This window comes from Pocillopora verrucosa, chromosome 12, assembly GCF_036669915.1.
Source record: "Pocillopora verrucosa isolate sample1 chromosome 12, ASM3666991v2, whole genome shotgun sequence".
Lineage (NCBI taxonomy): Eukaryota > Metazoa > Cnidaria > Anthozoa > Scleractinia > Pocilloporidae > Pocillopora > Pocillopora verrucosa.
Window position 1 is genome coordinate 18,818,960 of NC_089323.1, and position 22,399 is coordinate 18,841,358.

At 35.6% G+C, this 22,399-nt stretch overlaps 4 protein-coding genes across 9 annotated transcripts; 3 read left to right on the plus strand and 1 right to left on the minus strand.

Annotated features, from left to right (window-relative positions):
• LOC131771502 (uncharacterized) lies at positions 1-3,787 on the plus strand. Its single transcript, XM_059087304.2, has 2 exons — positions 1-2,349; positions 2,739-3,787. Exons 1-2 carry the CDS (start codon positions 75-77, stop codon positions 2,957-2,959), a joined length of 2,496 nt encoding a protein of 831 aa, XP_058943287.2. The 5' UTR covers positions 1-74; the 3' UTR covers positions 2,960-3,787.
• Positions 3,788-4,719: 932 nt separating this feature from the next.
• Positions 4,720-5,789, plus strand: LOC131771510 (histone H4). The gene has a single exon (XM_059087317.2). It carries the CDS (start codon positions 4,768-4,770, stop codon positions 5,077-5,079), a length of 312 nt encoding a protein of 103 aa, XP_058943300.1. The 5' UTR covers positions 4,720-4,767; the 3' UTR covers positions 5,080-5,789.
• On the minus strand, positions 5,770-14,981 carry LOC131771505 (zinc finger Ran-binding domain-containing protein 2-like). Of its 6 annotated transcripts, none has more exons than XM_059087311.2 (11): positions 14,891-14,981; positions 14,767-14,819; positions 13,332-13,437; positions 12,907-12,989; positions 12,382-12,458; positions 12,093-12,146; positions 11,519-11,638; positions 11,142-11,221; positions 10,112-10,321; positions 9,231-9,319; positions 5,770-5,932 (listed from the first exon to the last, which is right to left on the minus strand). In XM_059087311.2, exons 1-10 carry the CDS (start codon positions 14,941-14,943, stop codon positions 9,271-9,273), a joined length of 885 nt encoding a protein of 294 aa, XP_058943294.2. In that variant the 5' UTR covers positions 14,944-14,981; the 3' UTR covers positions 5,770-5,932; positions 9,231-9,270. The 6 variants fall into 6 exon arrangements, with proteins under 6 accessions (XP_058943294.2, XP_058943293.2, XP_058943292.2 ...); XM_059087310.2 differs by having other exon boundaries at positions 5,770-5,943; XM_059087309.2 differs by having other exon boundaries at positions 9,231-9,322.
• Positions 14,982-15,024: 43 nt separating this feature from the next.
• On the plus strand, positions 15,025-22,346 carry LOC131771402 (serine palmitoyltransferase 1). The gene is made up of 15 exons (XM_059087186.2): positions 15,025-15,178; positions 15,318-15,428; positions 15,936-16,033; positions 16,261-16,354; positions 16,464-16,536; positions 16,751-16,883; positions 17,193-17,322; positions 17,474-17,563; positions 17,728-17,835; positions 18,388-18,483; positions 19,425-19,521; positions 19,624-19,678; positions 20,093-20,210; positions 20,316-20,389; positions 20,778-22,346. Exons 1-15 carry the CDS (start codon positions 15,059-15,061, stop codon positions 20,872-20,874), a joined length of 1,494 nt encoding a protein of 497 aa, XP_058943169.1. The 5' UTR covers positions 15,025-15,058; the 3' UTR covers positions 20,875-22,346.
• The last annotated feature ends 53 nt before the right edge of the window (positions 22,347-22,399 follow it).

Consider the following 22,399-nt stretch of genomic DNA (forward strand, 5'->3'; position numbering starts at 1 on the left):
TCATGCATTCTAACGTTGTTTAGAAGTCAATTTCTCCCGGAATATTCCTAGAGAGGCCCTTTTAGTTCTTTAAAATGGCTCTTTTGAATCGAAAACTGAAAGAAAAGGATGTAGACAACCTCCCTTTAATCGAGGAATCTGAGAAAGTTGTAGTCGATCTCGATGAGGACGATGAAAACAGCGAAGATACTTTTGTACATCATGGAATCACGCTGTGGGTTTCCGATGCTCTTATCATGATTGTGCAGCATATACAGATTTTTGCGTTGATATTAGCCATGGGAGAACGCTGGGGCTATCCTAAAACGTTTGTGCAACATGCCTCATATGTTTTTCTCTTTAATTTAGACGTTTGGGAATTTGTGAAAGTCTCATCTGGAGCATATACTGGTACTTTAAACCTAGACACGTTTTTACCTTCAGGAAGCATCGGCATAGACTATAGTTATTATTTGATAGGATGGACCATTGGAGTCGCTGTGATTGGATGTACATTTTTGATAACTTATGCAGTGTTTCTTCATCGAAAACCACTCTATCTGCTGCTTCATGTTGCGAGGATGAAGCGTGTTTTCAGCGTTTTTATCCAGCTCGCCTGCTTACCTGTTGGTACTGCATATGCCCGTGTTTTCCATTGTCGAAGCGATGGAGTATGGAATGTTGAAAATAGTGTAAAGTGCTACAGTTCGGACAGCATAGAGCATTTGGTGTTTGTTGCTATTGCAAGTCTGGTCGTAATTCTTGTGTTCCTGGCCTACCCAATAAACATGATAAGGAAAATTCGTGGTCAAGTGATCTGTTACAGTGAAGAAAAACATGAGGGTTACTTGCAACTCAAAGAAGCCGAATACAATCAAGGACTTGACATTTTATGGGGAGTCGGACAGTTCCACCTCTTCTCGTCATTCCGCCGGCTTTGGATCTTTTATAAACCCATCATGTTCATTTTAAAATTTAGCCTTGTGTGTTTTTATGCAATGTTCCTGTTTTTTACTGAGAGCAACAGGCTTACTTTTGGGCAACGTCTCCTCATCAACCTTCCTATTTTTATGTTCTTTTTCCTTATTCTTTTTGGGTTGTTTTCTTCTGGCTTGGCCCGCCCTCCTATCAAAGCCTTTAGGGCTTTCACAGGCTGGTGTTGCTGGAAAGGCATTTCACGATTGTTACATGTCCTTTTCAACATCACTCCAACTTGGGTGATTGCCAAGCTCTTTCTGGTTCTATTGGTAGGCGGTTTGTTCACCATTGATCGGCTAGGTGGCGGCATAGGAGCAACACTATCTATGCTAAGCCTGATAATGGTCCGAAGTCTTCCTTTCCGTGTTTCGGCATTCAACTTCATGATTTTGTTCTCCTTACTTGTCAATGCAGGTAATGCATACATCGGTGTCATGGTGGAGATGTACAACACTGATGAACTTGTGAATGCCTTCTTTGTGCCACCCATTCCAGAGTTGATATTGACATGGGTGAACATAGCTTGGCTGTGTGTTGCAGTTCTGTGGCTTGTGTATCTCTTGCTGCGGTACTTGCATATTATACTTCCAAAACAGCCTCTCTGGCCAATGCTAAGTACAGATGGAAAAAGCAACATCAGCGAAGATACAAAGAAGTACATGCGTGCTGTTCTGAGGGGCCGTCATACATTGGAGAAAGCACTTTCAAGCCCACCCATGTTTGCACCTGTTCATGAGTTGGAGAGGCAGATTCACATCATCAATGCATACTGCCGAGAAGCAGAGTTCTTGGATGATCCAACCTTTGATTCCCTCTGGGATCTTCTTGACGAATTGATTGAAGCTCACAGAAACTTAGCACCTCACTCTCTGTTTGCTCTGTCAGTGAAGAAGACCGTCCGTGAGATAGCAAAGGAATTGATGGTCTTGATGCCGCAGATGAGAAAAAGGCTCGATCAACGTGAATATGATTTCATCTTGATGGACCCCATGAAGAAACGCATGCTTTTGAAAATGTATGTGCTTGGAATATTTGTGAATGGACGTATGGACAAAGTCAAACATGATGTTGAACAGAAAGTTTACATGGCACTAAAAGAGGCTGAGAAGACCAAAACTCCTTCAAGTCTATATGGTAGCTCCACAGCATATGACTGGGATAGTATGATTGACTTGGCGGGTCCTTATTCAACTTTTGATGCAATGAGAACTGTTTCAAGTTCAGGTAGTCGACCTGGCACCTCCTTCTCAGTGGCTTCTAAAGCAGATAGTGTAGATAAGCTGTTGGATGAGGTGGAAGACTGGGAGGAAGGACAAGAGATGGCTAAAAGAAAGAAGAAAATTTCAGTTGGGTCAATGCCATTGATTGAGGAGCATCCTTCTTCTCCTTCAGGTGGGCAATTTCTATTTTTGGAGCAAAGTTTCAGGACTTGGTATAATCAGTCAAAGCTCTCATAACACCTACACCCCCAAAAGTGATCAATATTTATCCTTTCACTCCCAAGATCTAGATATCAATTCTCTTAACTGTCCCCCACATGTTGCCAATAATTCTAGTTCTGAGAATTTGATATTAAATCAAGCAATATCCCAATATCCCCTTTGTTTACATTTTATTTTTTCATCACCTTTCATCATAAAAATGTGTGGTTATTTTAGGGAAAGTTGAGAGTGTAATTTTGATAGATAACTAATTTCTTCTTACCTATTTGCGAGGAAATGTATAGTAGCAAGAAGGGAGAATTGAGTTCGGTAGGTTAATTGTTTTTCTTGGGTTTCTAGGCTCCACGGGTTCATCAGCTTCTATACCTGGTCAAGTTAACTTTGATAATGACCGACCACGACCTAGAAGTGCTGGACGCTCATCGTTGCAGAGTCAAAGAATAACAGATGGTTCAACTACATCAACAGCATTAATTGGAGACAGTTCTGCTGCAGAACAGGCCAGTAGCTCTCAATCACAGTCATCATTAAGAAGTGGAGATCGTGTTCCATTATTATAGTAGGGAAAGTGTTTTTTGACTCATTAGTATTTTAATATAATAGGCTACATTCATGCATTTACCATAACCAGTTGTAAATAGGATCATCTTAGCTATGGCCAACATTTAATAGCAAAAGTTTAATTCAGTAGTTGGTATTGTACATTTTTGAACATCAATAACCACCTTTGTTATTCTATGAAATAATAAGGCTTATTTCTATCATCATCATTCATCATAATATCATCAGTATTATTATTTTTATTGCCACTGAAAATTTTGTATTGAGGTTGCTGTGTAAATATTGACTTTATAAATTGTTTTTACATTACGGTAGTTGCTATTTTCCTATTTAAATTTCCAAGTATTTATAAATTGATATTTGTCCAATGCATGGCAAGTTAGTTATATCAGCTGATCTAAAGTTTCTGGCATCATAAAGAGATTTCATTTAAATCAGCTGTAGAAATTATTACCTGTGTAGATCAAGGCTATATTTTCACAACATGACCCATGGGTAGGCTTTAAACACTTGAATTCCCATGAGTGACCAATGCAGAATTTCCCCTTACAGTATCAATTTCATGTCAACCAGACAAGTAATGAGAATAAAGACAAATATGATTTAGGGAGTAGATTATCCAAACCAAATTCTCCAAACTAACATTATAAGAATTGTTTTGCAGACAGTAAGGAGAATTACTAATGAGATCTTGGGAGTGAAAGAGTTTAAAGAAATTGTTTCCTCCTACCTCTGGAAGGACACTAGTTTAGAACTCATGATTACATCAAGTTTGATTTTAAGTTTTTGTAAAAAAATCATCATAATAAACTAGATTTGTAGAGATACCTTTGTGTATAATTTGTATTCATCCTTGGGTTGAATTTTTTAGCAATGTTTTGACAGGGAGACCTGCTTTTTATGACAATGTTTTACCCTCCTACCCCAAAGAGTGACCAACATCCAATTTCTCCTCACAATGTCACTCTTGAATCAAACGTCAGTGTCATGAGAACCAGGAAATAATTACCATTTAACAGAGCTCTTAGTTGTTAATGCACTTGGTGGGAAATGTAAAGAGAACAGTGTGAAGAATATATTTGCTTGTGTTAGGGTGTAATGGGTTAAGGCTGGGGAGGGAAAACTTATCATTACTTTCTTGAAAATTTGTTTTGTTCTTTTTTTTCATTCACTTGAGTTGGTAGAATTTCCAAAAGATGAGCTTGCCGACTGTTTTAGATAAATGAATATTGAAATTCAATTCGCTTTAGCAGACACATCTCCCTTTATTTCACCATTAGGGACTATGGTCACTTTTTATGTCTACCATAAGTTAACTAAAGGGATGAGTAATGAAAAACAAAATGATTTAAGTCACTAGGACTAGTGGGGCCAGACACTTAGCAGACTCAAGGCAACGTTCTTACCCCCCTCTTACATACTTACAAATGACTTATGAAGAAGCTTTGAAACTGCTACTAGTAGAGAGAGTTATGTACTCACTTTTCTAGGATTAGCGTTTTAAACCATAAACACTGTTACCAGATTCACATCTAGTGCAACCTTATGGATTCAATTTGAAATTGTAAACAATTTTTAAGCCGAGGGGAAGAATTTCAAAACATACTCGAGCTTGAAGCCATTCGGGATCGAATGTTCCAAGGGGAGAAGATGATTGGTCAGTATTTTTACTGCATAATTGGCCAATCACGAAACCCTTTGCATGACGTTTACTTCGGCGTCCGCATTAATTGTATTTATACTGCACACTTCTCATATTCTCTCTATTACTCTTACTTCAAAGTTTAGTCCACGTTGGAATAGCAATATGTCTGGTCGTGGTAAAGGCGGTAAAGGGCTGGGAAAAGGAGGTGCTAAGCGTCACCGAAAGATCCTTCGTGATAACATCCAAGGTATCACTAAGCCTGCGATCCGTCGTCTTGCTCGCCGTGGCGGTGTCAAGCGAATCTCTGGCCTGATCTACGAGGAGACTCGAGGTGTTCTCAAAGTTTTCCTTGAGAACGTGATCCGTGATGCCGTGACATATACTGAGCACGCCAAGAGAAAGACTGTGACAGCCATGGATGTGGTGTACGCTCTGAAGAGACAAGGCCGCACTCTCTACGGATTTGGCGGTTAGACCACGCTGTAATCTACGAACACAGAACAAACGGCTCCCTTAGGAGCCACCAGATTTGATGAAGTTAATGATTGACTCGTGAGCGACCAATTCATCTCTTTTTCTTTTCTTTTTAAGTAAACAACAAAGAATCCATTCAGAATTTTCTCTCATACCCCAAGTCTCGCTTAAGTCAAACTAGATTGAAAATTGTGGTAATTGTGCAAAGATTCCCGTCGCCAACCACTCTACCTTGCGTACTCGATGACAAGATCAGTTTTCAGAAATGGAAAATGTAATTTTAAATTGAGTGCAGCTTTTCTTTGAGGATTGAAATGTACAAACCCATATACTACAAGTATGAAACCGATCCACGAATTCTACTTTCAAAACTTGTTCCCTTGAGAATTTTCCTATTAAAACTTTCGTAGCACTTGTCGATGCTTAATCCTTCAAGAGTGACAAGCAGTTAATTTTATTTAAGCATCCCGACTGGAAAAAAAATTAAGTTTGCAAGTGTGAAGGAGGTCATAGCCAACTCAAGAAGCTTGATTGTTGGACATTCTCCACGTTAGTACTATGACACAAATGGATTAGAGAATGTGCATTCTGAACATGTTGTGAAGGTGTAAGGATTGACCATAAATGAGTGTTTTGAATGGAGAATTGTACGAGGAGAAATTACGTAACCAAAGATAAGAACAATTAAACTGGGCCAATGTTGTTTGTGATGTTTATTTCAATATAACTTGGAATAATGTGCATCTTTTCTTAAAAAAAGTCAGGACATTAGCTTCATTTGTGCAAAAGAACTCGAGTCAAATTCCAGGCTACTTGCTTGCATGTAAACTCTTGGTTTCAGCGTTTCACATCCCTGAAAACAAACTTGTGAAGTGAAATTTTGTTAGATGCAATTCCATTTAATTAATTTCATCCAAGATAAGTTTTCATTAGTAAGCAATCCAGACAATTATGCTGACTAAATTCTAAATTCTTTTAACACTTTTCTATATAGAAATGACCAAACATTCCAATTGAGAGGGGAACCTGAAAGTGGTCCACATTTTAAAGTTTGCAAGGTCCCCCCAAGGGTCTGTTAACCCCAAAATTTTCATTAACTCCCATGAATGACCAAGACAGAATTTCTCCGTTCATTAACTATTTGATATCAGGCATATAAGAGATGAGAAAAGATATCAATTTGGTGACTATTGGTTAATCCAATACCAAATTCTCAGAACTTGCATCATATGAATGAAGGAGAATTACTGATGAGATCTGGGAGTGAAAAGGTTACGTTAGCTAGATTCACAAAACCCTTGAACCCACTCCATAAAACACAAGGAATAATAGAATTAGAAGCAAGAATTATTCAAGGGAAAGTATGAACCTTCATTATCACTGTAGACTGAAATTTACACAGCAACTTGGAATCTATTTGTTTTATAATAAAGAATAAAAAAAAGTTTTAATGATGACATCACCTATACGTCTGTCCTCCAATAGATCATAAGTGAGAACCAATCAGAATGCATGCTTAACTGAGCTTATTATGTACATTTAAAATTAAATTTTTTTTATTTTTTTCAACAAAACTAGTAAATACAAATTGCTCTCAAAAGTTTTGTGAATATTTTCTCCACTATACATTAACAAAACCATTGCGGTAAACAAGTGTCATGAATTGAGGCTGCAACAAGCAACCAAATTTCAATGGATAAATATGAACAGGAAACGGGGTTAGAGGAACAACTACCCCTGCATTGACAAAGAAGGACTTAGAACGCCTTTTGTCAGGGATTTTAACGAGGAGCTAGTTTTCTCTTAAATCTACAGTGGCTGAAAAATGTGGCATATTAACTATACACACATTTAGTAATGTATATGGATATTAAAAAAATGCAAGGATACCAGGAAACCAATTAAACACAAAGATTTTTGAGCTGCTGTCAGGTGCTCCCATCCCATGGATATCAGATTTATTTTCAATATAAATTATTGGAAAATGCCACAAGAACATTGCAGTTGATTGACTGATATCCATATGCTACAGGAAGCTATGCTTTTTGGACGGTTGTCATCTGTGTCTCAATTATATCTCTGCTTAACCCATTAGCTCCCCGGAGTGATTAACATTTATTATATAAACACCAATGAAATACCAAGTGAGCTTTTGTGTAAAAACATGATACCGTCATACACAAAGTTAACACATTATCCTCACACATAAATTCAAAGTGCTCTGTGAGCAAACTTGTGAATTGACACATTATTTTTTGGATTATGTTTAATGTTATCTGGTTTAGGGAATTTTGTGGTTGATTGTCATATCTAGAGTAAGAGCAGTAGTTCAGTGTTTGTTTATGTAGCAAAGAAACAAAGTAACGTCGGGATAAGAAGGCATTACAATTGAAATGATCATGCTATTGCATTTGATAAGGGTTGATGATGTCATGTGTTTTAAATGTATATCATTTCTGTTTCTGGTTCAAAAGAAAAGGTTGGAAATAAATGTGGGTGAAAAGCGAAATTTACTGTCTATCATTGTAAATATTAGAAAATCAAGGCAATACTGTCTTAATGAAAACATTAACGATTCCCTCTTTATCAAATGAGACAAACAGGAACGAGTTTTGAGTGATATACCTACCCAAGACTGCCACCATCATTTTGGATCTCTGCCTGGGTTTAGTCACGTGCTAGGCAACGTGTAATCAATAACAAGATAGAATTTAATTTCAGGCTTATTTATCAATTTTGTGGTGTATAACTTTCACATTTTAGTATGTAATATGTATTTTGAATCCTCAAATTGTCTTGAAACTTAAAAGAAAATTGTTCTTTAAAAATTAACTGAAAATCGGTAGCTAAAATTGTTTGTTTAGGTGTTATTTGATTTTCGTGTTAACTTGTAATTTTTTGTTAGTCTCCAGCATCTTCTGTTGCTTCACACAGGAAAAACACGATACGAAATGTAATGATCGATTTTGTCCTCAATCTCATGCCGTAACAGAAAAAGCTTTTGAACATCTGTAAGCTCCGAGTGCTTTGCAGTAAGTGATATTCTCAATGAATCTTCGGATTGTTTTCAAGTTCAAGGATGGTAAATTACAATTTTATGAAAAACGAAGGTTGTTCTGTTATTTCAGTGTGAATCCTTGCATGCCTGCCAGTTGCTGGCGCCGCTTGTTGAAACTAAAACGAAAAAAAAAAACACTCTTTAAGATTATCATTGGCTTCTTTGTCACCCCACCACTATTCTTAGCAACAAAGGTCGCCATTTTGTTTGTTTATTGCACACCAAAAACTATCAAATGCACTCAAAAGCCTAAAATAAAAAAAAAGTTTACAGGAATCAACCAATCGAGTGAGCGAGCGAATGCCACTCCCCACAGTGTATCTACAACTCACTCTTGCGCATGCGAGCAATTCACGAGTTAAAAAGGTCAATGTTGCTATGGTAACATAAAAATTGCACCTGTCACAGCAGCACCTTTGACAACTGGGCCTTTATCATATTGGAGAAGATCCGAATTACATGTATTTTAGGATAAAAACCCTTTATTACATTGTAACAGAAATGTAATTTATATTTCTTTCACCCTTTAGAGGCCATACACTCCTTCCACTTTTTAGTAGTGACATGTTCTACTTTGAAAAAAAATATATATTAAAGTGAAATGATTTAGTATTTCATTGGTGTTTATGTAATAAGTAGAATATTACATGGCTGCTTAGAGATACAAAATTTCTCTTCTCCTGTTGAAAAATATTTCATGATTAGGCAATATTTTTCAACACTCAAGGAGAAATTTTGTAACTTTGTGCTGCCATGTAATATCCACAATTTAGCCTGCAAACAGAAAATGGGAATACTCAAACTAATCAGGGAGAGGTTGTTATCTTGACATAACAACAAATTCTTATAATTAATTTACAAGGAAACATCTAGCAGATGGAGGGGAGAATTAAAAATTAGATCTTAGTTCACTGATTACTTTCCACCATGTTCTGGGCACTACCTCATGTAAAACAAGTGCTACTCTCTTAGATATCACAAACAAGACTCCAAGCTTGTAGGTTAACCACATACTAATCCATTACGTGAAATGAACCATCTAACTTGAGATGTCCACAGTTAGCATGTATTATCTCTGCAGCCTTTCACTTACTCGACCTACAACAGCAGTTTCTATCTTTCCTGGTCACACCTCAATGAGATTTGGACCTAGATCTTGATCTGGATCGGGATCTGGACTTTCTGCTGAGGAAAAAAATGTTGAATACATAATGAAGGGTACACAGTGACAAAATGTTACATGCCATCAAAAAGACTACAATAACCTTTGAAATGAGTGTCAGATCTTGGCCACATAAGAGGGGTCAAAGTGAAATTTAGATTTGGGTCAAACAGAAGTCCACTATCAGCTTTTAGAACTAAACCCAACTATTTTGTTCCAGGAAAGATTACCATTGGGCTGAAAATAAAAATTTTTACACTAAAAAAAAGGGAGAAAAATAATTTTTCAAACAGTACAGCACCATCCCTTCTAAAAAAAAAGATTAGTTAAAAAAAAAATTGTGATGGAAAAAGTAAAAGAAACAAAATCGGAGTAACACTATGGTGAACTTGTGGACAAATAAGAATTATAACATATAAGAATGAACATTGATTGTACTAAAATTCAATAATCCTGTGATTCCAAGAAATAAAATTGAGCTTCTATCAACTAAAGAGAGTTTGGTTAGGCAGTGGATTAGTATTCTGAATGATAAAATAAAAACATTGATGCGCCATCTCTACTAAGATGTATGCTCCTCCAAGAAAATTTGCTAATCAAATCTTCATATAACTCATTCCCATGCTTTGCATATTCACAAGGAAAAAAGCTTTGGCAACCCATCCCTAAATGCATCAAATTTATGATCAAACTAGCTAACTGCATCGGCAACCCATCCCTAAATGCATCAAATTTATGATCAAACTGGGTAACTGCATAGATAATTCGATCATGTAAGATATTCAATCCTGATCATAACACAAATACCAAACCTCCTCTCCCTTGGACTTTGTTTGGGAGATCCTGAGTGTGAATGAGACCTTGATCTTGAACTGGAGCTCTTAGAACGAGACCTTGAACGACTACGAGATCGTGAAGAGCTACTTCTTGACCTAGATCTTGATGAGGAGGAAGACGAACTACTACTTCCACTACGCCGCTTTCTCTTACTGGGAGGAGAACCTGACTTTGATCTTGAACGCCTGAAGAATAGGCAGTTTAAAAACAGATGAAATTAGATTTAACGTCATCAACAATAACCTACAGCTTATAAAGTCTCTTGAGAAATTCATCTTTTCAACAATTTTCTTTCACTTCAGCTGACATTCTGTTTAAACATATTAGAGAGTTAGTGATGGCAATCAATTATAAAAGTAAAGGAAAACTGATTTCAATGATTTAAATAAACTAAATATTAAAAACTGATGACAACCGGTATTAAAAACTAACAATCAAAAGTAATGAAATCAAAAAGCAGTCACTCTTGTAGGGGGGGATAATTTGGAAAAAAAAACAGAGCCAAATCATAGAGTTGCTGGCATGTTTTGGAAAGCTTTTTTCTTCCAAAACCTGAGAAGGGAAAATAATGTGACCTCTAAAACTGGTATCTACCTTCATCCTGATGATTATTTATTTTGTTTCACATTTAGTTGTTCTCCTAAATTGTATCTGTTTGTGACAATTTTGCAATTGTTGAAAAATTTTACGTAAATCAACCACATGGATTTAACAACATAGCAAAACAACAGTAATGATAAGGTGCTTTCTTTCCTCTTTAAGACTGTCAGATGTGGGGAGGGGGGGATGAGTCAATTTATATATATATTATCTTTGGTTGACTTTGCTTGCACAGTAAGATTCAATCTGGGGAGAATCTTTAATATGCACAAATATAATATTATCACCTATAATAATATCACAAAAAGAAATTTTTTTTTAATGAACTATGACAGAATTGGCAGAGTGCCTGACCCCACCTGAATAATCAAGAATTGGTGGGGCAGACAGGGGGGAGGAGTTTACCGGCCCTTATCCTTGTTTTCATTGTCTGAATCATCATCAAGTTGGTACTTGGACAAGTCACCATCTTCATCATCATCATCCTGATTAGGAAAAGAGCAAACTTTGATTAAAAACCAAAACTCAGTGACAAAAAGATTCAACACTATTAATAGTGATTTTCTGTTTGCTTTCATCTATATAATCTTTTCTGAGACAGCACCTTTTTTGGGAAAATGCACACTTATTTTTAATTGAATTCTGTGTGAAATGTGAAGGACAGCTGTCATTACTGAGTGATTATAATACAGAGAATTTTGAAGGCCATGACAATGATTACCACATTAACTTCACTTTCTAGACATGAATTATCTCTCTCTACAAGTTACAATTTGTGTTACCTCATCATCCAAGTTATATTTTGACAGGTCGCCTTCTTCATCATCATCATCATCATCATCATCATCATTGTAATAATCATCTTCCTCCTCTTTGTTGTTAGGTTCTTCTGTTTTCGGTTTCTGTCATGAAAATACTCAGTTTTACTACACAGCTCTTATGACTCAGCTCACAGGGGAAATATGATACACCTATAGAAAGTTTTTTTTACCAGTTTTAATCCTGTGATTAAATACTTTGCATGCTAGCTCAATGTCCTTCACATTCCCAATTTCTTTGACTCAAACCTTTGACCGCTAAGAGTGATAAGAATCTATCAAACCAGCTTCTCCTTATGTAACCAACCCTGACCATTAAGGTCATGAGAATAAAGGAAAGGATCACCAACTAAATAAGCTTTTGATTGTAAATAAATTTTCCTTCTCAGAAATATATAGAAAACAGTAAAGAGAGAAAAAATACTGATGTTAGGGTGTAGAGGTTAATATTAAGGACAATGTATGCTGAAAAGCTTTTTGATCTGTTTAACTTGTAATTTTTTTAACGTTAAACTTTGACTGACAATGCGGAATATACCTGTTCAACAACTGCTTGAAAAGCACCCTGCTTTCCTTTCTTTTTTCTACCAAACTGCCGAACAGAAATAAAGATTACTAATGAAAAAAAAATTGTACTCGTCAAACATTCAGTTTTCAAGAGCTTATCTCATTAAGTTGAATAACACAAAGAAATAACAATGATGAGATTACAGGTAACAATATATTAAGAAGTAAAAACAATAATAATTAATTTATGTAATAAAATTATCATTTAAAAAAAAGTAAAATGCTTAGTGTTGCATATTTTATCCTAGATTTTTAAATACCTCATCAAATTCATCATCAGAATCTTCTCTTTGGATGTACTCTACCCCTTCACGTTCATTGAAACCACCACCATATCCTACGAACATAAGCAAAGAAAGATAAAGAAGTGATTAATATGTAACTTCTCCCAATAAAATTCATAAATTATCCAACAGACAGGTAATGAGGGGGCTCGCACTTATCGGGTAGAAGTTGTTGTCTTGATCTATCAGCAAATTCTCATAACTAATTTACAAAGAAATTTGATAAATTTGAGAATTAATAATCAGATCGTGGAGGGGATTTCAATGGCATTTTTCAGCAGAAACCAGAAAGGCAGCTAAAACCCAAACACACAAGTCTCCTCAGATCCTAAACATATAGCAGTGAGAGGTCTTATAGGCAGTTTTAGACCACCCGTAACTAGCTTTTATCGAAACCCTTGCTAGGCTAAATCAAACATAAAAGAATGCTTAGTTGTAACTTAAGATAATTCATGATTTTGGAAAACACTAGAAGAAAGAAAAAGAACAAAATTCAATCACCTGTCCTAACTTCAGCTTTAGCAAATTTAGGATGTCCACACATGTTACAATCATTTCTTCGAGCCCAGTTTACATTACCACATCTAAAGGCAAAAAAAAATTTATTTCATAACAAGTTAATTAATGGAAAATAAGGAATCCTTCCACCAATATGAAATTAACAACAATACCATGAAAATTTTCTGTTCCTATTCATACTTCTGGCTGGAGAGGAGCAGAGAAGGTCAAGTGTCCAGCTAAGAATAAAAGACGCTGAATCCAACCAGGCCTGGAAACCTGGTGCTTTTGGTTCATAGTTAAGCAAGCATATTTGCTGCTTCTCTCACTAGTTTTGGATGGAGGGGTGGAGATGGGGAAGGAGGCATCTGCCTAAGTTGAAGGTCTACTGTAGACATTAAACATTTCAAATTGCAGTGAAGACATACTTGGAACACATCCAGTCATCAGCACTAAACAATCCTCTACTTTTTGCTGCGGCTTGTTTCCCAATTTCTGCTCCAGTAAGCTTTATTTTGTCAATGTTTCCCTTTTCTTAGAAAGTGAAAAGTAAATTATAAAATGCAAAGCACCATAATCACATTGTGTTTTATCAAATGTGTAACCCTGAAGAGCCATATGCCTACTAAAGGAACATGATCGTCATTTTTTTTCTGAAAAAGTTTGATAATCATAGCATGCCATAGTAACTGACCAAAAATAACCTTAAAAGCTAAGTTTTCCGTTTGTCTCATGATGTAGTCACGTGTGATGTAGATCAAGACGTTTTGACTGCATACTGCTAGTCTTCTTCAGTCTTATGTGAATCCTGTAAACTATGCCATCTTGTTTAGCCACTGTCGACCCGGCTAAACAAGACGGTGTAGTTTACAGGATTCCCTGTGAATGTGGCAAGATATACGTAGGAGAGACTGGAAGACCTATGCAAGACAGAATTAAGGAGCATGATTGAGACCTCTGCTGATTCAGAGCATGCCCACAACACCGGACACAAGCCACTCTGGAACAAAGTAAAGTCATGACCCTTATTACTACACACATAGGGTCAATGAGGCAATTCACATAAGACTCCACCCTAACAACATCAACAGGGATAGTGGAATAGAAATTCCAGAAGCATTGATGCCCATGATCAAAAAACACAACAACAGGAGAGCTGTGTGACAGCAGACTGCCGAGGGAGCAAATCACTGGGTGATCAGCAAGGATCAAAATGCACCAATCAGAACTGTTGAAAAACAACTAATCACAGCAGAGCATCATGCTTTATAAGATCACGCATGACCAGTCGACCTCATTGGCTGAAGAAGACTAGCAGATATGCATCGAAACGTCGCGTTCTACATCACACGTGACTACATCGTGAGACAAACGGAAACTTAGCTTTTATTATTATTCACCACGATGAATAACCACCACCTTTTCTACCAAAAATAACCTTTAACTAAAAAGGTTAATGAGATCACTTGACAGTGGAGTTTGAGCGAAACAATAGTTATCTAGCATAACAGATTCAAAAATCGATGGAGGTCAAACTATGGACAAAAGATCAAAGGATGATCTTTTCCAAAGATTACAAAATTAATTAGGTCTCACTTTGCTCTAGAAGCTCATTTCAATCAGGCAAAGTTTCATCTTACAATTTTACAATTATGATCAGCTAACGTGCACATTGAAACAATAAAGTTAATTCCTAAACAGCTGACGATTTATAACATAAATTAAAGGAAATACGGAATAATAAACAATTTCGAAAAATTTTCATATCGCTTTTGACACAAGAATGGGTTACTAAATCTGTTACAGTACCAACATAACGTTGTTCGCTAAAGTGGAGAAACGTGGCAAAGGGCATGCTCTCACCTTTTCCACAACGGTTGCAGGAAGTACGTCGGGCAAAATTCACATTGCCGCATCTGAAAAAGGAATAAAAGAAGAAACATGAAGAAATAATGAAGATATTTCAACTCTTTCACGTAGAAATTACCGCTTATCGGTGCAGACCCAGTCGCCGTTACTCATTTTAAGTTTGGAAGACATGTTGGTGGACGCTTTCGAAGTTCGCGTTACGTCTTGCACATTTGCTCGAGGGAGACTGAACACGTGTCGTCTCCAGATCCTTTCAAGTCTGGGCGTATCTAAAATAAAATCCAAAATGGCCCGGGTTGAACAACAATGTGCTACTGAGGGATCTACAAGTTCTACCTATTTGCAGCTTTCTTATTTTACGATTTATCTCACACAAGGAATAGAGATCTTAGAATATTACACAAAGGTCAGTTACTATTTGTTAACCATGGATAGCTATTGGAAGTCGTACATTTTCAAACCCTGTTTTCCAAAGCTTGGCACGTAAACATGACATAACCTATGTCGGTTAGAGGTGAAAACATTTTTAATTTAAACTTGGATAGGTGCCCTTCTATCATGTTCTTTTCGAAGCTGTCTTGGTGATTTGGATCGTTAGACTGATAACCAGCAAGACCTTTAGATTCAGGGAACAGAAGATTGAACTCACTGAGAAGGTAAGATCGGTATAAATAAATGTAATGGACGATTTAGTAAAACTTAAAGAATAATAGGCCATTTAACGCTTTATCTCTTAAGAGTGACGGGGATCTAATTTCTCCTTGAAGCATCGCTGCTGAATCAAAGACTGAGGTCGTGAGAATAAGGAAAATCATTGTAAACTAAAGAAGGTTGAGATAGTCAAACAAATTCTCCTGGTCAGTACCACAGGAAATGTAAAGATAACCGTTGTGTAGAGAATATGAATATCAATGTGCAGGTGTGAAGTGTTAAAAGATGAACTAGCATTCATGAATTAACTCTCTGTTTCCTGGAAACAGCAAACTTTTTGTTTGATTCTAAGATGAGTTATCTGCAGTGAAAGTTAACTAAATTCAGATGTCACTGTAAATGTTACAACAGGCTTTAAAAAGAAAAAAAAACTGTTATACTGGTTAGAGAACTTTGAATTTATGAGTCTGTGGTCTAAAAAATCTCACATTATCTGTTTTCACTGTTACTAGGAAGAGGAGGAACTGATTGAAGAGTGGCAGCCAGAACCGTTAGTACCAGCAACACCAACATACGAATTAGATACACTCACTCCCAAAGTGGTACAGGGGTATGCATGAAATACTTCTTTTTATTTTTCTTTACAACAAAAAGATACCTCTCCCAAAGTCTTTGTAAATGAATTATTATGGCTCCATTTTTCTTAATTTTTATAGATAAATTAATTAATTTTTTTCTAATGGCTGTTGAACACCTTTATGACACCATGTGTCGATTGAAAGGTCTCTTTGTTTTGATTAAATGAATTTTCTTTTTTTATTGTCTTTTTTGCATCAGGAAACCAGGTCATACTTTGAATATAGATGACAAAGAGTGTCTAAACTTTGCAACATTTAATTTTCTTGGCTTTGTGGGAAATGAAAAGATAGAGGTAATTCAGTGGTTCTCATTTTCACTAGATAGGCTCCTTAGAATCAAAGAAGAACTGTTTACTCTTCGCTTATGTTAAAATTACCTTCAATACTTACAATATCTTTCAGGACACAGCCATCAAAAGTTTACATCAATATGGTGTAGGTTCCTGTGGTCCCCGTGGTTTTTATGGGACAATAGGTAAGAAGTCAATTCTCCCAATTAGCTTCTACACATTTCCTCTGAAATCAGGTACGAGAATTTGGTGTTAGATCAAGATAACTTCTGTCTGATAAGTTTAAGTATTCTCGTTTCTAGTTTGCTAGATAGTGTGTGGATGCTATAAGGAGAAGTTATATATGAATCAATAATAGGAGTTTGTAAAAGGATAAAAGCCATGTTTCATATGTTGCAGATGTACATCTGGAGTTAGAGGAAAGACTAGCCAAATTCATGGGAACTGAAGAGGCTATCCTATATGCCTATGGATTTTCTACAATAGCAAGTGTGATTCCTGCATACTCCAAAAGAGGGGATGTTATTTTCTGGTGAGATCACTGATAACATATTAATACTTTTGAAGTGATTTTTTTTCATATTTTTTACATGAATTGTTAGTATGGATTTCTACAATTTAAACAGAAACTTTGATAAGCTAAAATGTCGTATTAGCTTGTGTTCAGAACTTTTTAACTATAGTTAGGTGGTTTATTGATATTAAATTTTTTCAAAATTTTCCAAGTTTTGTCAGTGGCTGATTTTTCCAAGGTTTGAAATATGATAAAGATTATCCTCAAATGTTAATGATACTTAATAATTTCTTTCTTGATGTGGATCTTCCAATTTTTTTCTTATAGTGACAAGGGAGTATCTTTTGCAATTCAAAAAGGACTGGTGGCTTCCAGAAGTCGTATAATGTGGTTTGAGCATAACGACATGGAAGATCTTGAAAGGCTTTTACATGAACAGAAGGAGAAAGATGACAAAGTACAATACAGTAAAATATTTTATTCCTTTATTTCTGTATACATTTTCTTATCAGTCAATTTTTTTGTTGTTGTTTTTTTCATTTTTGATATCTCCAAACCAGAGGAATATCATGACCTCTTATTTTTGCTATTTACATTTTTTTTTACAGAATCCCAAGAAAGCAAGTGTAACAAGAAGATTTTTAGTAATAGAGGGAATTTCTGTCAATTATGGTGACATTGCACCACTTCCAAAAATAGTAAGTAACATGGTTGTGAATGATTGCAATACTTTGTCAAGTATGTAAAGTATATAAATTGTTTTAATTATTGCTTAAATTTGCTCCCTAAGTAGTAAAAACCAGCTTTTCTTTTCAATATTAAGTTACTTAATGAAAGAGCGATTTTCCTTTGCTTTCTTAAGATTGAATTGAAATATAAGTACAAAGTTCGTCTCATCATTGATGAAAGTGCATCATTTGGGGTTCTTGGGCAAGCTGGTCGAGGATTGACAGAGCACTTTGATGTCCCGGTAAGTTTGGTATTTAGTAAATCTCATGTGTTGTACCAGTCCAGTACATTATCTTTGTATCCATATCTTGTATTACTATCTTCAGCAGTTTCATAGGCAGTGGGATATGAGGTATATCCAAATGCTTGTAATGAGCTAGGGAGCTACCCACTTGTAGTTTTTACACAGACATCACTGTATTCCTAACCTTAGTTGAAAGTACAGGAAATTGCAACTGTAAAAGTTTAAACCTTCAAAATTTCCAAGGGACTTCAGACCTCCCAAGGAAGAGGAAGTCCAGCAGGCCCTCAAAACTACCAATTTGTCATTCTTAACTATCCACACCCTCTTGTATCAAATTTTATAAAAGCTCCTAACTCTCTTAGATAAAGCTTAAGTGAGAAGGACTGAAAGCATTGACAAAACTCCAGTATTTTTATAAAACGGCCTCTCTCTTCTAGAGTGAGGTAAATGAACAAGCAAAGAAATGTGGCAATAGCTTGCCACCAACAAAAGTAAAATTTGAAATAAAAACTGAAACCTCTTTGCATCATATTCTTTCCTTCTCCTCAGATTAAAGATGTCGACATGATATCTGTTTCAATGGAGAACTCATTAGCAACTATTGGAGGGTTCTGTTGTGGAACATCATTTGTAGTTGATCATCAGGTTTGTCATGATTTGTTACATTTTACACACCCTAAAGTAGCGTCCAAAGAGGGAGTTATGGTAGCCAAGCAAGATGCTACACTGTTCATTATGGGTACATCTGGCTTCTTATGTGCTAGGCACTGGACTCCCAAGCACCTCTCTAAGACTAATCCAGGCTTCATGACCATGGCAATGTATAGTTTATTTACCCAGTAAATACAAGATTTGTTATCCATTTCAAATGCAAGCTCTTATTTAGTAATTATCCATAGTGTCTGTTATACAATTCCTATGATGTTAATTTATAGTATTTGGAATTGGATCAATCAATAATCCCCTAATAGATATTTTTCTTTATTCTCATCACTTGTCTGCTTGATATTGAACTCATATTTTAAGGAGAAATTCTATGTAGGTTACTTATGGGAGTTACAGGGTTAATTAGGCTTCAAAAAAAATTAAACACAATATAATACTGATTCCAATAATATATTGGCTTCTGCCAAACTCTGAATACAACCTGATGAAATACTGAGGAATGGTATGCAGTGAACAAGCACCCTCTCTAAGGGAAGGGGTTCTTTCTCTGTAACCCTTTAACCCTTAGGAGTAACTGGGATCTAATTTCTCCATACAGCAACACTTCTGAATGAAACAATAAGGTCATAAGAATATGGAAAATGATCACCAATTGAAGAAGCTCTTGATTTTCAAATGAATTATCGTTGTTGGTACCATAGGAAATGTATAAAGAGCTGTATAGAGAATATACATGTTGATGTGAGGTTGTATAGGGATAAGAAGAAAGCAGGATAAGTTCTGGCTGTAAGGGGATTAACCTCTTGGTGATTCTCCATCCAAGGGTTATGTCCTTGGAAACACAGGGAATCTTTTGTCTTTATCTTGTGAAACATATGTTTTTTTCAGACTGTAATTCTTACTTTTTTCTATTCTTGCAGAGACTCTCTGGTGCTGGTTACTGTTTTTCTGCATCTCTCCCTCCTATGCTGGCCTCAGCAGCAATTGAAGGGTTAAATATCATAGAAGAAAAACCAGGTTAGTAATCAAATGAATGCTTGTTGTGGAAAGTGTAATTTTTTAAATAGTTGATCATACACAAACAAACTCAATGAACTGCTTCTTAATTTTGTCATTTAGAAATGTTTGAGGAACTCAAAGAGAAGGCAAAACTATTGTATGGAGAACTTGAAAGGTATGTGCACTCCACATGTAATTATAAGGTTTTGACTAAACTAACAAGGTTATTGATTTAACCCAGTAACTCCGATAGGTGATTAACATGTAACTTCTCCCTATAATATTCATACATTATTGAGCAAACAGGTGAGGAGAATACACAAACTTATCAGGTAGAAGTTGTTGTCTTGATCTAACCCCAAATTCTTGCAACTGATGTACAACAAAATGGGTTGCAACTAAAGGGGAGAATTAACAATCTAATCTTAGGAGTTAAAGGGTAAAAATTAAAGGAAAGATAGGTGTCTCTGTGGCAGAATTTCTGAGGGGGGAGCACTCCATCAAATTCTTGGCAGAGGTGTGCCACCTGAACAGCACTTACTCTCCTTTAATTTTGATGAAGTGTTTTAAATACCATTTTTTATTTTAGCCTCAAAGGACTTCTACGCGAAGGATCAGAGGGGTCTCCAATTCTACACCTGAGACTTCAGGAACCATTTGAAACATTTGAGGAAGATGAAGAGAAATTGAAACAAGTTGTTGATTATGTGAGTAGTTCTTGAATATGTTATATTATTGTATTGCTTTTAATGTAACTGTTTGACTTTTCAGTAGTAAATTGTTACTTATTTGTTTCTGGTTATGGATTGTAGGCTCTGAAGAATGGTGTGGCACTTACAGTTGCAAGATATCTAAAAAATGAGGAAAAATTTCTGCCACCTCCAAGGTAGGGCTCCTCCCTATAAGGTTCCTCATTGAAGTGTTGCGGCATTTGGCATTTTATCTTTTGCAGTATTCTGGTATTTGCCAATTTTTTTTGCAGCACTGCAGTATTCAGAACCCCCCAATGTTCCTCTCAATAACAGCATGTGCTTGTCTTACTGTTTTGAGCAAATAGAAGATTTGTTCTTACTAAAGACAATACAACTTTTCATTGTCTATTTCTCTGCATGGAAATTGATTTGCACTTGTGCTAAGAAATCTTGAGCTTATTGTTCAGACATCCTCCCTCTTAAGGTCTAAAGTCAATGATTGTAACAAATGATTCCTGAATGTGCTTTAGTATTGCTGACATTTTCATCAATTTAGATGTTTATTACTATTTTCTTTTGCAGCATCAGAGTGACGCTGAATATTCAGCTGACAACTGAAGAAATCAAACATGGAGGCAAAGTTATAAGAGAAGCTGCAGAGATTGTATTTGGCCAGTGATCTAGCAAGTGCTGAAAAAAAGTGTCATATCAGTAGCCAGGCTGTACAAATTGATTTCTTCTGGAACTATCAATCAATGTGTATTTTTTTGTTACAGTGTAGACAGACAGAAATCATAGAGGCAGGTTAAAAAATTTAAGGATTATTAAGGATTCTTAAAAGACATAGTTGGTGATGACTTTATGATGTCAAAGAATATCTCACAAGCAATACAGTGGTATATTGGATAGGGGTTAGTTGTTGGAATGTACTGCAAAGTTCAGACTGGTAATAATTAATTAAATCAATGTAAATTAACTACTGAATAATTTTTATGTTATAGATATTAAGTGTCTCCATATGGAATGTACCTTAAGTATATTATTGAATTGTTAATAACCAGCTTACTTCTACAATTTTGCCCAAAGATATGAGGGATTCCCTTGTTTGAGAGGAGAATGCTGGAAAGGTGAAACAATATTACATGACATTAAAAATAAAAAAATTTGCACATGTTTCTGTGAATTTTTCATCAGGATTTATTAAATTGCTGTTTTGTACATTGTGTTTTTCTTTACCATTTGCAATAAAACATTATTTCCAGTAAATAGGTTATTTTGGTAATTTTCAATTTATAATGTGCTAAAACTTTTTGAATCTGTATAACCCTTTCTTTTCAATTATCTAAATTATTGTTACTGTCTTGGATTTATTTAGAATTTTGTGGTAAATCGAATAACATCCTCCAATACTGCTGTTTTCACTGTTGGTCTCATTGATATGAGTATGGACATGGTTAGGAGAAATGACTTATTTGTCACCCCTAAGAGTGAGAGGGTTAACCCTTTATACCCTAACATCAGAATGCATATTCTCCTTATTGTTCTCTATGGATTTCCTTTTGTGCCAAAAAGGAGAATTTTTTGGCAATCAAGACATTATTTAGTTTAACCATGATTGTTTTCTTAATTCTCATGATCTTAATGTCTGATTCAGGGGGTGATATTTTAAGGAAAAATTAGATGCTAGCCATTCTTGAAGGTGAAAGGGTGAATTGAAATTATTTATTTTTCTGAATGTTGTGTGAAAACTTAATTCTTTGATATTCTAGAATTATTTAACAATAGTTATAAAGAACTGTAGATTAGCATGTTTGGTGTGTTTATTCAGCTGTTAGGTCTCTCCAGCAAGGAACTGCTGCAGAATATTCTACACAGAAGGGAGAATTTGAGAGAAATATTGTTGTTAAAGAAACTATTTGTGTTCCCTAAAGGGCTTTAATTTCATTTATTGAAGGCTTGTTCACCTGTAGTTACACATGTTTCCCATACTACTGTCATAGGTTAGGACTAGTGTATGAGTTACTTTTCCTAAAAAGTAGTCATTGAGGAATGTTCTTTTACATTTTGTTGTGTTTTAAAAAATCTTGGTGTAGATGCAATGTTGTGAAGAAGTCAATTAAAAAAAATAAAAAAATAAAAATAAAAAACAACTTCATTTACTAGAATGTGTGTCCTCTATCACTTCACTTTTTCAATGAAACTTG

Excerpts from the sequence above, each read along its gene's own strand:
- LOC131771510 (XM_059087317.2), top strand. The coding sequence starts at position 4,768 with ATGTCTGGTCGTGGTAAAGGCGGTAAAGGGCTGGGAAAAGGAGGTGCT.
- LOC131771502 (XM_059087304.2), top strand. The coding sequence starts at position 75 with ATGGCTCTTTTGAATCGAAAACTGAAAGAAAAGGATGTAGACAACCTC. Across the intron at positions 2,350-2,738 it reads GCATCCTTCTTCTCCTTCAG|GCTCCACGGGTTCATCAGCT; the intron begins GTGGGCAATTTC and ends TTGGGTTTCTAG.
- LOC131771402 (XM_059087186.2), top strand. The coding sequence starts at position 15,059 with ATGGCCCGGGTTGAACAACAATGTGCTACTGAGGGATCTACAAGTTCT. Across the intron at positions 15,429-15,935 it reads AGATTGAACTCACTGAGAAG|GAAGAGGAGGAACTGATTGA; the intron begins GTAAGATCGGTA and ends CACTGTTACTAG. Across the intron at positions 17,564-17,727 it reads TTGCACCACTTCCAAAAATA|ATTGAATTGAAATATAAGTA; the intron begins GTAAGTAACATG and ends TGCTTTCTTAAG.
- LOC131771505 (XM_059087309.2), bottom strand. The coding sequence starts at position 14,943 with ATGTCTTCCAAACTTAAAATGAGTAACGGCGACTGGGTCTGCACCGAT. Across the intron at positions 13,438-14,766 it reads CTGCAACCGTTGTGGAAAAG|AAAAGGGAAACATTGACAAA; the intron begins GTGAGAGCATGC and ends TCACTTTCTAAG. Across the intron at positions 9,323-10,111 it reads CAAAGTCCAAGGGAGAGGAG|CAGAAAGTCCAGATCCCGAT; the intron begins GTTTGGTATTTG and ends TTTTTTCCTCAG.